The sequence below is a fragment of the Apaloderma vittatum genome, unplaced genomic scaffold (genome assembly GCF_000703405.1).
Source record: "Apaloderma vittatum isolate BGI_N311 unplaced genomic scaffold, ASM70340v1 scaffold39183, whole genome shotgun sequence".
Lineage (NCBI taxonomy): Eukaryota > Metazoa > Chordata > Aves > Trogoniformes > Trogonidae > Apaloderma > Apaloderma vittatum.
Window position 1 is genome coordinate 258 of NW_009710530.1, and position 14,593 is coordinate 14,850.

Here is a 14,593-nt window from a genome sequence, read left to right on the forward strand (position 1 = left end):
CCTGGCGGGCGGGAGGGAGTAGCGGACACCAGGAGGAATAGGTTGAAGTCGGAAAAACGAGTCAAAATTAGGAATTACCTCCAGCAGCTAAACGCATTTCTCCCTGGCTTCCTCTTTTTAACTGGGGGTTTGTGCTTTTCGTGGTCACTGAGGGTTATCTGGCATCCCAACCCCCTCCTGCCCCGCCAGTGCTGCGGCTCTTAAGCCTTCTCAGCAGTTCTTCCAAAATACATTGAGCTCTCTCTGGGCTGACACAACACAGGTGGAAAGAAGCTTTCCAGGATAATTTCTTCTAGGGTTTTTGTTTTGGTTGGTTTTGTTTGTAGTTTTGGTTTATTTTTTCCCCCATATCCCTTTTTAAATTGCTCTTTGCTGTGAGCCGGGGGCTGCTCCTGCCCCCCTGAAGGCAGCACCAGGAGGGGCTGAGGTTCGGCTCCAGGATGGCAGAGCAGGCTTAGCCCCGCCTGAGCTTCTCTGCTTGTTGCCTCACGTCTTGCTGCCAGGCTGAAGCTCCTGGCGGAGGGAGGGAGGACACAGGATGTGTTTTCACGTTGTCAGGAAACAGCTGCACCTTTAACTGGGTGCTTTGTAGTTCTGTTTATGAACCGGGAGAGAGGAGAAAGTACAATTAGTATCTGGTGCTAGCGGAGAACGAGAGTTACTTGCTTTCAGGAGCAGTGAGAAGTGGGTTGGTTACATTCTGACCCTGGGGTTTAACCCTACAGCCTTCACAGAGGGCACAGCAGAAAGGCTCGGTCGTGGTTGGGGAAAGTGTTTGATACACTGAATTTTTACTTGAAGTTCGGTGTCTAAAGCTCAGTTCTTCAAGAAAAAGAAACGTCAGTCCTGTGGCCATGGTGTGTGTTAGGCACAGAGCTGGGATGTCCCAAGCCTGTTGGAATGTTTTAGTGCTGAGAGATCCTGGTGGGGCTTTTTGGCACTTCTGCGAATCTGTAATCTGTGCGTATTGTGCAGCAGCTGCCGACACAAAATGCTTGATGTAAATGCCCCGAAAGCTGAACGCTCAACTTCTGTAACTCAGAGAAAAATGCAGCCCACACCTCTATTTAAAATGCACACAAAACATGGGCCAGATAGTTCTCCCGAGTGTCTGTTTAGAACACTGCAGCCTGTAGTTTGCACAGAATGAACTCTTGAGAGTAGCTGTATTTGCACTTAAAGGTGAGGTCAGCTGCTGCCGGCTTGGTTGTCATATCAAGGCTTGAATTCGGCTTTCTGCCAAAATGCTTTTTTAACTTTCAGCTAAGAAGGATGTGGAAACTTGGTCAACATAGAGCACACATGGCCATGGGGTGGTGTTGGCAGTGAGTCATTTAGGCACTCAAGTGGGGTCATCTGCACAGTCTTTTAAAACCGAAACCTTTGTCTTCCGCTCCAGCATGGTGCCCTCGTGGGTACTTTACTGCTGCCCTTCTTCAGTGGCATCAGAGGCTGGAACAGCGTTTGCTGCATACAAGCCAATCTTCAAGCTATGTTTCTGGGACATTTTGTCCGGTTTTAAGGTTTCTTAAAAGGAAAAAAACAAAATGCAAACTCGGAGCTACTCAGAATTCTCCTCGGTGTTGTCGCTCGTCACGCAGCAATTTTTAAAACGCGAATGTATGCGTATAGTATGAAAATTTGTGAGAAGTGATTAAAAATTACAGATTGTTAGTGGCACATCTTGATGCTTGTTTGCGACTTATTGTTAGAACAGTGCACCCACACACATGTTGGCAAAGAAATACTTTCTCAAATTCATTGAGTTGGCACTGTCCAGTGAATTTTTAAAAATGCTATAAAACCTGAATAATTAACATGAATAAATTTTATAGTATTTATTTTCTGTTATGTACTGGAATGTGATATAAAAGTTAAAATTATAAAATCTAAATGAAATATTTAAATCTTTTTAGTTTGCTCTTTTTTTTTTACTTTTTCCCCCCAACATATTTTGACTTTTCATTCTCATTTTGAGATCTGTGAATTTTCTACAAAAATAATTTTCTGTTTTGAACAACTGCATTTATACATTAAAAGAGAAAAGCTAAATATTTTAGAGAATTTTTTTAAGAACCTCTTGATGAAGTTGCTCACATAAGAAGTTTTGAGGAAAGAATCTTCTTTTCCAGCATTTGTAAGTAAGAAATCATTAATGGCCACTTCCCTGAGATCACCCCAGGAAGTTCAGCTACGTATTTTTTCTGTGTTGTGCTATTTTCAGTTGGGTGTTTTTTTTTTCTTTTCCTCCAAGAGGGGCAAGTGTTTTCTATGAGAGGACTTGCTGTCACTTACCAGGAGGTACAGACGGGACACGTAGCATGGTGCTACCCCTCTGAAGGCTGCAAGCAGGTTCTGTTGTGCTGGGTCCTGTAACAGGCGGAGAAAAAGTATTTTGTGTGCTCAGTAGCTGTTTTTCTTGATTCTTAGGGACTGTCAGCAGGAGGAGATAAAATATTTACCTAGATGGAAGAAGTGGAGAAGAAATAGCATTAAATCATTGAAGAAAGCTGTCAGTGAAGTCAAGGAGTTGTCGTCTTACCTGAAGCTTTGGCACCGTGATATTCACAGCATAGAAGGTATTTCCTGTCTGATGTTGATTTGTCCTCTTTAAAGTTGATTCTGTTATTGGTAGTTTTAGATGAGGGAGTGTAGCTTGAGATATGACTCTGTGTGTTTAAGAAGTCACCTGCTTCCCTGATTTTTGCTGATATAAAATCCATGAGGAGGTAGAAGGAAATATATTGGAGAAAATTATTAAAAGGTCACGTTTCCATTTCAGTTGCATTGCTAAAAGCCTTCAGTACTTAAAATTCGGTTTAGTAATGTTCCATCAGTTAACTCAATGTAACTGAAATGATCATTCTGTGTTTTCAATGAATGTATTTTCTTAATGAGTAGTCCGTGTTTCTTTTATTCCCAGGGAAATTTGGCACAGGCATCCAGTCCTATTTCTCCTTCCTGCGTTTTCTGGACCTGCTGAATTTTATAATTTTTATCCTGATGTTTGGTTTTGTTACCTTTCCGAGCATAATTTCTGAATATGGGATATTCAACAGTAGCATTGCTAAAATTACTCCAAGAAACACAGGTAAATGTCTTCCCTATGTACTGCTGTTGTTTGTAAGATACTCCCTTTCCATCAGCTTCTCCTCCACCTCCCAAGACAAAGAAATGCTTTTTTTATAAGAACTCATGATGTTTGAATTAACTTGATCTTGCAGTTCAATGGGCGTTGCCATTTGAGTGACTTTCCCTGCCTTGCTTTTGACAGAGCCTCACTGCACAGTTTATAACCCGAGTGGTAATCAGGGCCTTGTTTACTTCTATACTTACCTCAAAGATTTGCTTAGTGGCACTGTAAGTAATTATATTTTTTTTAAACTGTGTTTCTGTGTCTCACATAACATGTAAAAGGTGAAAACATTTTACTTTGGGAATGCACCTTTGGTAATGTTGCAAAGTGGTAAGGCATATGCATCACTGGGGTAAAATTAACCTTTATCCGCTATCTGTGAGGAAAGGAGTTTCCAAACTGGCTTTTACTGAGCATCCCCAAGACGTGATTGGCCTCCTGCTGCAGCCTGCGTCTCTCCTCCCAGCTGCTGAGCGTTACACATGCCGGAGCACACTGCCCCTTGTGCTCTCTGTGTAGGGTCTCAGTGTCCTTGTCACAGAGCTCTTTGATTGGAGGCGGGAGGGATTTTAAGCACGTAGTGTCTGCATTTCAGTTTGGTAGAGGCAATGGCAGTATTTGGAAGCTACAGGCTGTCATAGTTTGGGAGGCCCAACAGTAAATTTAAATTTACAAAATGATTTCTTAATACCAGGTTGGATTTAACTGGGCAGTTGCTGCTACTGTTACAACTGCTATTTAAAATTTGTATTTCAACAGGGATTCCTTGAGGTGACAAGTTTGTTTTATGGCTATTACACAATAGATGATGCATGGATCAGTGCCCTGAGGTACAACTTGCCACTAGCATATCTGCTGGCTACATTTGCTTACCTTGCATTAAGTCTCATCTGGATAATAATAAGGTAAAGATGTTGGTGTAATTTTATTTACTGCTGCCTATTGCACAGTTGAGCATTGCATTCTTGCTTGTAGGGAGCATGGTTGCATTCTAGAACTGTTATATATGGAAATAGAGAGTATTTTACTTGAGGATGCAGTGCCACAGTAGCATTTGTCTGTCTTTGGGATACTGAGCCAGCAAAATAAATACAAATAAATAAATTTGAAGTCTTAGTTTTTCATATGTATGCATACATATAAACCAAAGACACTCAACTATACAGTAGTTGTTGTTGGAGGATTTTATTTTGCATTTTTGGGGTTGGTTTATGGTTTTTTTTGCCATCTGCTTCCTGAGCAAGCTCTTTGCCATGTCAGAGAGGCGATGGGTAAGGTGAGGTGTGGCTGTGTAAGTGCAGAGGGAAGCAACCGGCATCAGTCATGGCTTCAGCTGACTTTGGTTGGTGCAGAGCCTCACGCTGAACGCTTCCCAGAGACTTGCTGGTATAAAGCAAATGTGCCTGTTTGCCTGTGGGAGGGTGGAGGTGTCTTTTAGGCTTTGATGAGCCCAGTTACTTGAGGTTGATTTTTTTTTTTTTTCATTTTCTGATTATAAAATATGTTTACGTGAATGCACTTGCATTTTTCTCAAGGTCTGGGGAAGGATTTAAGCAGAACTTTGTGCACTATGAAGATCAGTTTCAGAGTTATTGTAACAAAGTCTTTGCAGGCTGGGACTTCTGCATTACAGATCTGAATGCAGCACGGCTGAAACACCGCAGCTTGCAATATGAGCTCCAGGTAAGTAACTTCAATTTTTCTATGATTATGGTTTCATATAGCTTACATGGCTAAAAAAGAAAGGTGTATAATTCTGCAGAAGATGGAATAAGGATAAAGATTGAAGTAGTTTATATTGGGGGCAGGGCAACCTACATCCTTCCGCACGATTTCCAGGTAGGTAGGATTGTGGTGCAATACGAGGAGGATTGGCGCTGGGGCAGGCAGCCCTTTCCCCTTCCACTGGGGACTGAAGCCAGCCTGTTAGCTGCTTGTCTTATCTGCCTCTTCCTCACATTCCAGTCCTGCTCCCTGTGGGGGTTTCTGTGTAATCCAACAGGAAAAGCTGTCCCGCTGTGTGCAAAACCCTTGTACTGCTGGGAATCAGTCTGAGTATTCTGGGTTTATATGTCTGCAATGGAGCAGGCAGTGGTTTGGGGAGGAATAAAATTCAGATGGTACTCTACACAGTTTGAGAGCAGTGTTGTAGTAAGGAGATATTGACAGTTTTTCACTAGGTGTCTTTGACACACATGCATGTACAAAATGCTGATGCAGCTAATAAGTTTCCCAAATCATAAAGCTCTCTGAAGAGAGAGTCTGAAAGGCTTTTCTGGTGAAACCAGTACCTTCTTTTTCTCTATGAGCACTGGAAACAGAGATTTGTGTAGTGAAGCAGGTATCTTTGAAAAGGTACATCCAATTCAAACCACAAAGCAGTAATTATAGATTTTGTAAATTACAGTGAGTTGCTTTCTGCTCTAGTAAAGTTTGCAGTTGTCCTTTTTCATCATATAACCAGAGCCTCTTTCACTTACCACACTTTTGCCTCTAGAACTCACACCTTGGAAGAACTTGCCCTTAGTATTGCTGTTTGATGGAAATAAGTCCTCAAAAATTACTTGGGTAATCTGTGAGTCTGCCTGGGTTAAATTGCCTTCATAGGCAACACTGTATTCTCACATCATCTAAGGAGAAATGCATCGAGTTTATGTGACAAGCTGCTCAAGGCTGTACTTCTTTCCCTCTGTGTCGTTTCCCCAATTTTCCTTCACAAAGAGTAGGAGAAATCAGTTCGAGCCATAGTGGCGAGGACTGGTTACTCACCTGCAGAAGTGACGTGATGAGAGGGCCCGTTTCCTTGTTTCAGAGTTCAGTACCGAGCTACCTGTGAGAGCAGTCTCTCACGATAAACAGGCGCGTTTCTGCCCTCCAGGAGATATGTTACTGATACGGTAGAGATAAGAGGAGTACGAGACACTTGGCTACCGGGCTCTCAGCCTGAGGAGACTGAGCACACTGGGGCTTCCGCTCCTGCACAGACCTGTTTGTGTCAGGGAAAAGGCACCTCAGTTCTGTGCACTTGGGCAGGCAGTGGAGTGACCCTCTGAGAACAGGCTATGGATTTGCACAGGTCAGAGGCAGAAGACGTGGTATCAAGTGTTGTACGCTGCAGCAGAAAACTATGCATCCTTTTGCTCTTGTTTGTAGACAGACTTGGAGGAGGAAAGATACAAGCGAAAAATAGCTGACAGGACAATGAAAGAAAAGCTACGCATCTACTCTTTGAGAATATTTATAAATATAATCGTCATTGCAGTTTTATCAGGATGTTTTTACTCTATATATAGAGCAACTGTCTTCTCTCAAGAAAACTCCACTGTAAGTATCAGACATGACATCAGGACAGATGCAATTGGGGGTGGTGATTACAGCAAGAGGAACTATTGTGAAAGAGTCCGATACCTTAATATAGCACCTTTCTTGCAATGGGTCTGAAAATGCTTCCTACAGATTAGGCTAGTTTTAAATAGGAGAGGGTGAAAAAGATTGAGAACCATGTGCCAAAAAAACCCCAGTGATGTCTCACTTTGAAGCAGGGGCTTTGATGTCATGGCCCTTGGAGCTAATGCAGCTGACAAGAAAAGCAGCCCTCACTCTCCTTCCCATGTCACTGATCTCGCCTTGCTGAGATCTGCCGGTACCAGCGCTTGTGTGCCTGGGCAGTGAACTGGCTGAGGGAACTGATCTGGTTAAAACAAACTTTGTCACAAGCAGTTTCTTGATCTGGTCCGCTGCTCAACTGCAGAAATGAACAGCAAGGGAAGGGGAGAGTAAAGATTATGATCTGTACTGTGGCTTGAGTTAGAGCCGTGTGGAGAAACAGGAAGGCTTTGAACACGGAGCGCTTTGCAGAAGAAAAGGTTCTTGCATCAGTAGTGGAAAGAATCAGGTTGGGTGAGGTTGTGACCCCTGGCAAGACAAGCAGATGGGAAGAGTGGGTCAGAAGCAGAACAAGAGCAGACAACAGTTTCAATAGTTTCACAACAGTGATTCACTTCTCTGGAGGATTCTGGGGTTGAATTGGCCTGATGTGAATGGGATCTAGACTTCTCTCCCTTCTGTTCACTGGTGATGAAATGGGCACTGGCTGTGCATGGAAAAAGTTGTGATCATGGGAGACATAACTTCTGTAAACTGTCAGGATTGCAGAGAGAAGTAGGAAATGGGGACTAAAGAAATGTTTGTGTCGGAGGTGTTGTTTGAGGGCAGAGAAAGAGGATAGCATGATGCTGAACAACTCAAAAACCAGCTTCACTTACTGTGGTCTTTTTGTATGGGGGCTGATATCTTGACCTTGCCTAAATGAGTAGGCAGAGGAGCTCGTTAAGATGGCAGGAAAGTCAGGAGAGCTGCCTGGTGCCGGTGAGAATAACTTGAAAATTGTCTGCACTTTGACGTAGGTGTAAAAGCTGGTAGCCATAGTGCTGGGTTAGACAACACAGACAAAAGCTTTGTGAGATGAGCCTGCTTTGAGGAAGCATGAAAAATACACCCAGAGGTGGAGGGAGTTACTGGTGAAGGGAGCAGGAGAAAGCAAGGGTGTAGCAGCAAACTGCAGAGCTAGCTAGCACTGGTCACGCTTGTAGTTCCAAATACAAGTGGAGGGTGAAGACAGAGTAAAAGCTGCTAGCTGAATCCTGGACAAGAGAGGCCAGGGGGTAACTGACGAGAGCACGATGTAAGGAAGGTGTGTTTTCTCTGAATATTATCTTTCTCTCACCTCTTCTTGTACAGGACGTCAACAATATGAACTCCCAGACTAATCTCTTAGTGCAGTATTTTCCTTCCATGGTGATCACACTGGCCAACTTCATTGCTCCTTGGATCTTCTCAATTCTGATCACATTTGAAGATTATTCACCAGCCTTTGAAATCAGAGTGACACTCATGAGGTAAAGATGTTTTTGTTGTTGCCTTCGATGTTTCAACAACTTGCTCTTGGTCGGTTGTAACTACTGTAAACATTGGAATACCAAGAAGCAGGGAGGCTGGACTCTCTGCACTGGAGGGCCTGGGCACTGAAAGCCAAGCAGGCATTGTTTGGCTCTATGTTTAGTTGGCAACTTGAATTTTAAATCTGGAAACAATCTCTTGTTTTGATGACAGTAAAGTGCAGTCATTTCAGTGTCCAAGTTTTTCTCTCAGTCCCGTTTAGCTCTGTGATCTGGACATTTTCAACAGCCTGAATAAACGGTCGGTAGAGAAGTTGTGGCTGCAGAGAGCAGTGACTGAAGCACGGCTTTGCTCAAGGCAGAAGTTAAAAGTTCTGGGCTAAAGGTGCTTCAGTGTGACAGCATGAAGAACTGTCAGCTTAAGGCAGTAAGATCTGGGTTGAAGCACCTGAACTCTGCAAGCCCCTGTGCTTTGTATTTCCAATTTTCTAAGTGCCTCTGAATACCTGAAGCCACGTGAGAGGGAAATGCTGCACACAGCATTGTTGCCTGGCCTCTGGATTTGAGAAAATCACAGTACAACCCTTTTGTGTTTCAAGCCTTCCTTGGACTTCTGTGCAAGCTGAGCCAGGTGTTAGAGTGCCTCTTGTTTTTGCCAGGTTTGGCATTGGGTTTTGCCTTTCTTCCAGGTGTGTCTTTGTGCGGTTGGCCAATATCGGTGTTCTCTTGTTCTCGCTGTGGAGTCAGATCTCTTACTGCACCACAGACAAGTGTAACGCCTGTGGATACAATTACGAACTCTATCCTGTAAGCAGATTTATCTTGGTCTTTAATCATCTGAACTTGTGAATAGAGATTTGTTTTCTACAAGATTTGTTTGTCTAGAGGTGTTCAGAATCAGCCGTGGGGTTGCCGTTCATGTTATACCTGGTGCTGATTCTTAGTGCTCAGTGCAAACCAGTTAATTTCTTAGATTTATCTTTTGTTTGTCTAAAACTCTGATCAGAATTGATCCAGTGGCAGATTCTCACTTAGCATAGACTTTCTGACCACCATGAGGACTGTTTGAGGCAGCTCTTTTGGAGACAACTGTGTTACTGCCTTTTCCTCCAATAAGACAAATCATCTTCTCTAAAACAAAACAAATAAAACTCAGTAAAACTAACAAAAAAGTTTAGCATGGAAGCTCTGAAACACTTAAATGTTTCAGAAACGAGAGTTAATACAATTTGGACATTATAGTGTTGACTGCCTGAGACATTGTCCCTTTACGTACTGACAGATTTACTTTTCACTTGTTATTTACACTCCTAATCTTGTTATTCCTGACTTATTTTTTATAGTGTTGGGAATCTGAAGTTGGACAGGAAATGTATAAACTGATGATATTTGATTTTTTTATAATTCTCGCTGTGGTCCTATTTGTGGACTTTCCTAGAAAGTAAGTATCTCTGCCTTGTGAGCCTACTTTTGCAAATGACGCATGAAACACATTTTCTTGTTTCCATTATTAATTCCCCATATTTCAGACCAGGTTGCCAGTTTTAAAATAAAACATTAAACATATTTCTGGTGGTTTGAGCACTTGTTATGTAATTAAGATGATTTTGTAGGTTTTGATATTTGAGTATTTTTTCTTTTTTTTTCCCCAATTTTTTTGTTAGGTTGTCCCTTGCTTAAATGCTAAACAGCTGTGTGTTCCAAATGTGTTAGAATTCAGCTAAGCTCTATAACTTGAATTTAGAGCTAATTATATTCTTTTGGTATAGGTTGTTAGTTGCTCACTGTTCTTGCAAGCCAGTTCAATGGTGTGGATTGCGGGAATTTGGAATTCCTGACAACGTTCTGGATATCGTTTATGGGCAGACTATCTGCTGGATTGGAACCTTCTTTTCACCACTTCTCCCTGCAATAGCAACTATAAAATACTTCATCCTCTTTTATGTTAAAAAGGTAATGAAGGTGTGTGGTAAACAACCAAAATTTAGCATGTCTTCGTGGCTTTTGTAATACAGATATGCATTTGATTTAAAACAAACAAAGACCCCTAAAAACCACTCAAGGATGTGGTGTACTGGGAATGATGTAATGTATTCCATTTTTTGTAGTTTGTTGGGTTTTTTTTAAGAGAAGGGAGAAATGTTGCTTTGAAATCAAGCAAACCAACATTTTAATAACTACCCTTTCCATTGTTTGTCTGGATATTTTTAACAAAATCTTTTTATGTAATAAAGCTAGTTTATAACATCTCTCTTCAAGAATCTGTTTACTACCAACACAGGTTAGCAGTTGGACAAAAAATTTGCCAAGCTGATGAAAACTTGGAAGCAAAATGGAAAATCCAGGCTGAGTTGGATGTTCAAGATGTGATCTCTACATATTAGAAGCTTTGCTCTAAGACCACACAGCTCCTTCTGTGCATCACAGTCTTACTGATATTTTAGTTTTTACATGAGGGGATTTATCCAGTGACAATGTGGCAGAACAAGGCTAAAGGCTGTGTTGTGGATCACGCACCAGGTGTCAGTTGACTCTGTGCGAGTGTAGGAGGCCCTCTGGATCAAATTCCTACTCAAAATGGGAGGCACTGACTTACACCTCAGTGTAAAGCATCCTTGTCTTAGCCCTTGTCAGATCATGTACCTCAAAGGAAGGATCGTTATGTGGTAGCTGGTAGCATATTTGACAATGGAAAATTCAGTCGGTGGGGAAAGTGTACTTGAACATGTATGTGCCTACAGATGTACTGGTAACAGTCTTGCTCGCTTTCCCTCTTCAGGCCAGTTTGATACACACATGCAAAACTGCAGCTAAGCCTATCAGAGCATCCAGTTCCAACTTTTTCTTCTTGGTGGTGCTGTTGATTGGGCTCCTCCTGGCTTTTGTTCCTTTGGGAATCAGCATAGCACTGTAAGTGACAATTTAACTTCTGTGAAGCTAACATTTGTTCTGAGGTTGTTAGTTCTCTAAAAACAGACACACAACTTTCAGTGATAAATCAGAATAAAATATAGTGTATAGTAAATTATAGTTTAGTTCATATAACCAAAAATACGGTTGTAAATACCAAGGACACTTTCACCTCATTGGCAAAGTGGTGCTGTGTTGGGTTAGTTTATATTTACATTTTGTTGTAGCATTTCCTTTCTTGTTCTGCCTTTTTAACAGTATCCCCTCCTCCAAAGCATGTGGGCCATTCAGGAGTTTTAACACTTCATGGGCAGTTGTTCCAGATACAGTACTTGGGTTTCCGAGAGAGCTGCAGCAGTTCCTTCATGGCATAGCATCAGAAGCCTTCGCAGTGCCTTTTTTTATGGTCATTTGGTGAGTACTGTGGAGACCCGATTCAGTCACGTAGGTGTGTGCTTCATTTCCTTCCCGAAGTGACAGCAAACAACCATTAGACCATATTTTCTGTCTGCAGTCAGACATGTCAAATTCTCTATGAATCCTCAGCTCTTATGTCTTTGTCCATGTGTTCACTCATTAGCTTTATTCTGTTTCCTATGTTCCATATCTCACTCCTTCTCAAAACTGTCAACTGTAAATTGTTCTGCAAATTAGTATTATAAGCCCCATGTCACAAATCCTTTCCACAAACCAGCAACAAACAAAAACCCCAAAACAGTCCTTCTGCAAGATAAAATCCAGTACAGAATCAATACAGTTTTTAAGGTTGAAGGAGGTCACCTGTAGAGATCATCTAATCCAACCCTCTTACTCCAAATAGGGTCAAGTAGAGTGGGTACTCCAGAGCCGTGTCCAGTTAGGTTTTGAATATCTCTGAAGATGGAGACTCCATAACCCCTCTGGGCAAACGGTTCCCGTTTGGTCGCTCTTGCAGTAAATATGAAATGAAAAATGTTCTATTTAAACATAAGAAAAAAAAATTAACCTGACTGGTTTTAGATCTTGTTGTTACATAGACAGGAAACATCAGGTCCTGTTTTCTGTGGGGCTTTGCATTTTTTTTTTACTTTATCATAAAGCATGCGTAAGAGGTGGAGGATGTCTTGTATTGCTACCCTACTACTTATGATTTGGAAAAGAAAATACATGATGTATATAGGCATTTGCACTACTCTAGTTCTTGTTACACAGTGCACTGTGGATAATCTGAGTTACATCTGGAGTATGTGCCATAAGGAATGGCTGGAATACTGATCTGTGGCTGCTTACTGTAGTTAGAAGCTCCAGTGGGAGCAAAGAGTTAGTCCAGTGAAACCTCATTAAACCCAAATTCTGAGGAGCAACCCCCCTCCCCAAATACATACACAGAGCAGGTGAGGAACTGGCAGTGTCAGAACACAACCTGTGACATCTGGAAGTGGCCATGCCTCTGTGTCCCCTAGCACTCTGTACCTGCCTGCAGGCGGCACAAATATCTCAGCAGATGCTCTTGAGCAGAGCTATGCCCAGCCTACCCCAGCTGTGTATTCTCACCTGAAGCAAATGCACAAGCAGACAGTTCCTCTAGCTTGTAACAGCCTTTTTCTGACTAATTCTGTTTTGCCTGATGCTAACATATAATGTTGGTTTGTCATCTGCAGCCTCATTTTGTTCTATTTTATTGCCTTGGCTGGAGCACACAAGCGAGTGGTTGAGCAACTGAGAGAACAACTGGTTATGGTAAGGTTTGACCCACTTTTCTGTACCTCTCATGTTTTCTTTGCTGTGTCAGTCATGAGGCATGCAGAGGAACAACAGTTTTCGTAGTCTTCTGGATGCCTGGTGTTTGCACAGGCAGCGAAGAGTGTTTTACAAATTACATGAAAAATAACCGAAGCACTGTAGTTATTTCTCAGTCTAGTTGTTTTTCTTGGGTATCAGCTCCAACTGCAGCAGGGTGTGGTTATATCAGGCAACACACATGCATGAGAAGTGGCACCGCTGAGAAGTGGCGTCCCATCTGTTGTCTTGCTTAAATCTACCCATCTGCATGTTTGTTCTTTTTTTTCTGCCAAACAAGAACCTGAATCTTGTGCTTCCTGTCCCTTCCACCAACTTACACAACCCTCACCTCTACTTCCTTTTCCTCTCTCACAGAGAGGCACCCAACCCCCTGCCCTTCCCTCCAGGTACAGGTTTCTGCTACATCGTGTCTGGTCTTATTCCTGAGGGCAGGTCCCAGCACTGCTTGCAATGGGTACTCAAAAGCGGAGCAAGTCACCACTAACTAGTCCTTTGGAGAGCGGTGCCAGTGCAGACACGCTTCTTTGTGGTTGCTGTGTTTGATAGCGCTCATATACTGTGGTCTGTCAAACTCTGCTCTAGTCAGAGCCTAGCCTCACTGGTAACACTTCTCACTTTCATAGGAAATAGCCCATTTCTTGGTATGTGCTTCTTTTGGATATGGCATTTAACAACCTGTCCTTAAAAAACCACTGTGCTGGGGAGAGATTTTTTGACGAGTAAGGAATTAAGGAGTGAAAGCCTTACTGCTTATTTAAGAGTTCCCAAATCAGTTAGGAATTCTGAAAATTCCTTGCATGCCCTTTATTTTTGTTTGTTCACTGCTGTTGGAAGTATGGTTTAAAGTTTTTAGATGTGTGAGATGTTTTTGCTAGGCTCAACACAGAACTGTTTATATGCGACCTAACGAGATAAATGAACTAAAGACTATTGCAGACTTAAAATTGTTCAGGCGGTTGAGAGTGTGCTGGGAGCCACTAACTAGAGTGCAAGGTGCTGAGTGCCCCGAGTTATTTCTAATAAAGAAATGAGCTGTTTGTTGATAACTTGTGCTACTTCTGCTCATCTAGAGCATATTTTTTATTCTGTCTTTCCAGGAGAGTCGTGACAAGTTGTTCTTAGTCAGAAAGATAACAGAAGCTCAGAGTCGTCCCTGAAAACCACGAAAGCCCAAAGAACTCAACTTCCTGAAACTCCCAAACCACTAGATAAGAGTAGAAGCATCTGCAGCACCTAAGAACCAAGCAGCTGACTGGCACCCTGGCCTGGTGGTCTATGTAATGGACATTTATGGTCCTAGTCTTGATTATGCTAGCGGACCTTAAAATTGTCAAGACTGGAGATTTAGCTAATTTATACTGCATTAGACCTGTCCAAAAAATTGTGTGGTAGAACATTTCATTGCTGCTACAATTTCAGGGTTGTTGGTCTTTCATTAAGTGCCTATTTTTTGGGGGGAGGTTGGTAAAATGTGATCGGAACTGAGACTTTGATTAAGAACTTTGTACTGTTTCTAAAAAATTATTCTTTAAGAATCGTGAGGGAGGAAAAAGGTGTAGTTTTACATGTTTACAACTCAGGTCTCTTGTAAAAAGAGAGACATATGCCACTATTTTGACATACTGCATAGGAGAGAACATACAGCATGGGTTTGAAATCAGTTTTCCAGGTATTTTTAGAGAAGAGACTTCAAGATTTATTTTGCTCTGAAATAGCAAGTGCAATTGAACACTGGATAACTTCACAAAATGGTTCAGAGAAATCAAACCGCTAAGAACTCTGAAGAATCATTGGGAGGAGCAACCTTGCTGCCTTGGAATAGCCTTTTCTTTGGTTTTTAAATGTATTAAGGCATTATTACCTGTGT

General features: G+C 42.0%; 1 protein-coding gene across 1 annotated transcript in view; it reads left to right on the forward strand.

Moving 5' to 3' along the window:
- TMC7 (transmembrane channel-like 7) overlaps positions 1-13,883 on the forward strand; it is a gene marked incomplete at its 5' end in the record, with an annotated part of 14,135 nt that extends 252 nt beyond the window's left edge. Inside the window, 14 exons of the mRNA XM_009867316.1 lie at positions 2,431-2,579; positions 2,924-3,091; positions 3,275-3,360; positions 3,896-4,041; positions 4,672-4,819; positions 6,290-6,460; positions 7,877-8,034; positions 8,724-8,841; positions 9,378-9,475; positions 9,804-9,987; positions 10,814-10,944; positions 11,203-11,358; positions 12,585-12,663; positions 13,824-13,883. Of these exons, the coding sequence (XP_009865618.1) occupies positions 2,431-2,579; positions 2,924-3,091; positions 3,275-3,360; positions 3,896-4,041; positions 4,672-4,819; positions 6,290-6,460; positions 7,877-8,034; positions 8,724-8,841; positions 9,378-9,475; positions 9,804-9,987; positions 10,814-10,944; positions 11,203-11,358; positions 12,585-12,663; positions 13,824-13,883 (1,852 nt within the window). The remainder of the gene's footprint in view (positions 1-2,430; positions 2,580-2,923; positions 3,092-3,274; positions 3,361-3,895; positions 4,042-4,671; positions 4,820-6,289; positions 6,461-7,876; positions 8,035-8,723; positions 8,842-9,377; positions 9,476-9,803; positions 9,988-10,813; positions 10,945-11,202; positions 11,359-12,584; positions 12,664-13,823) is intronic.
- Positions 13,884-14,593: the final 710 nt, after the last annotated feature.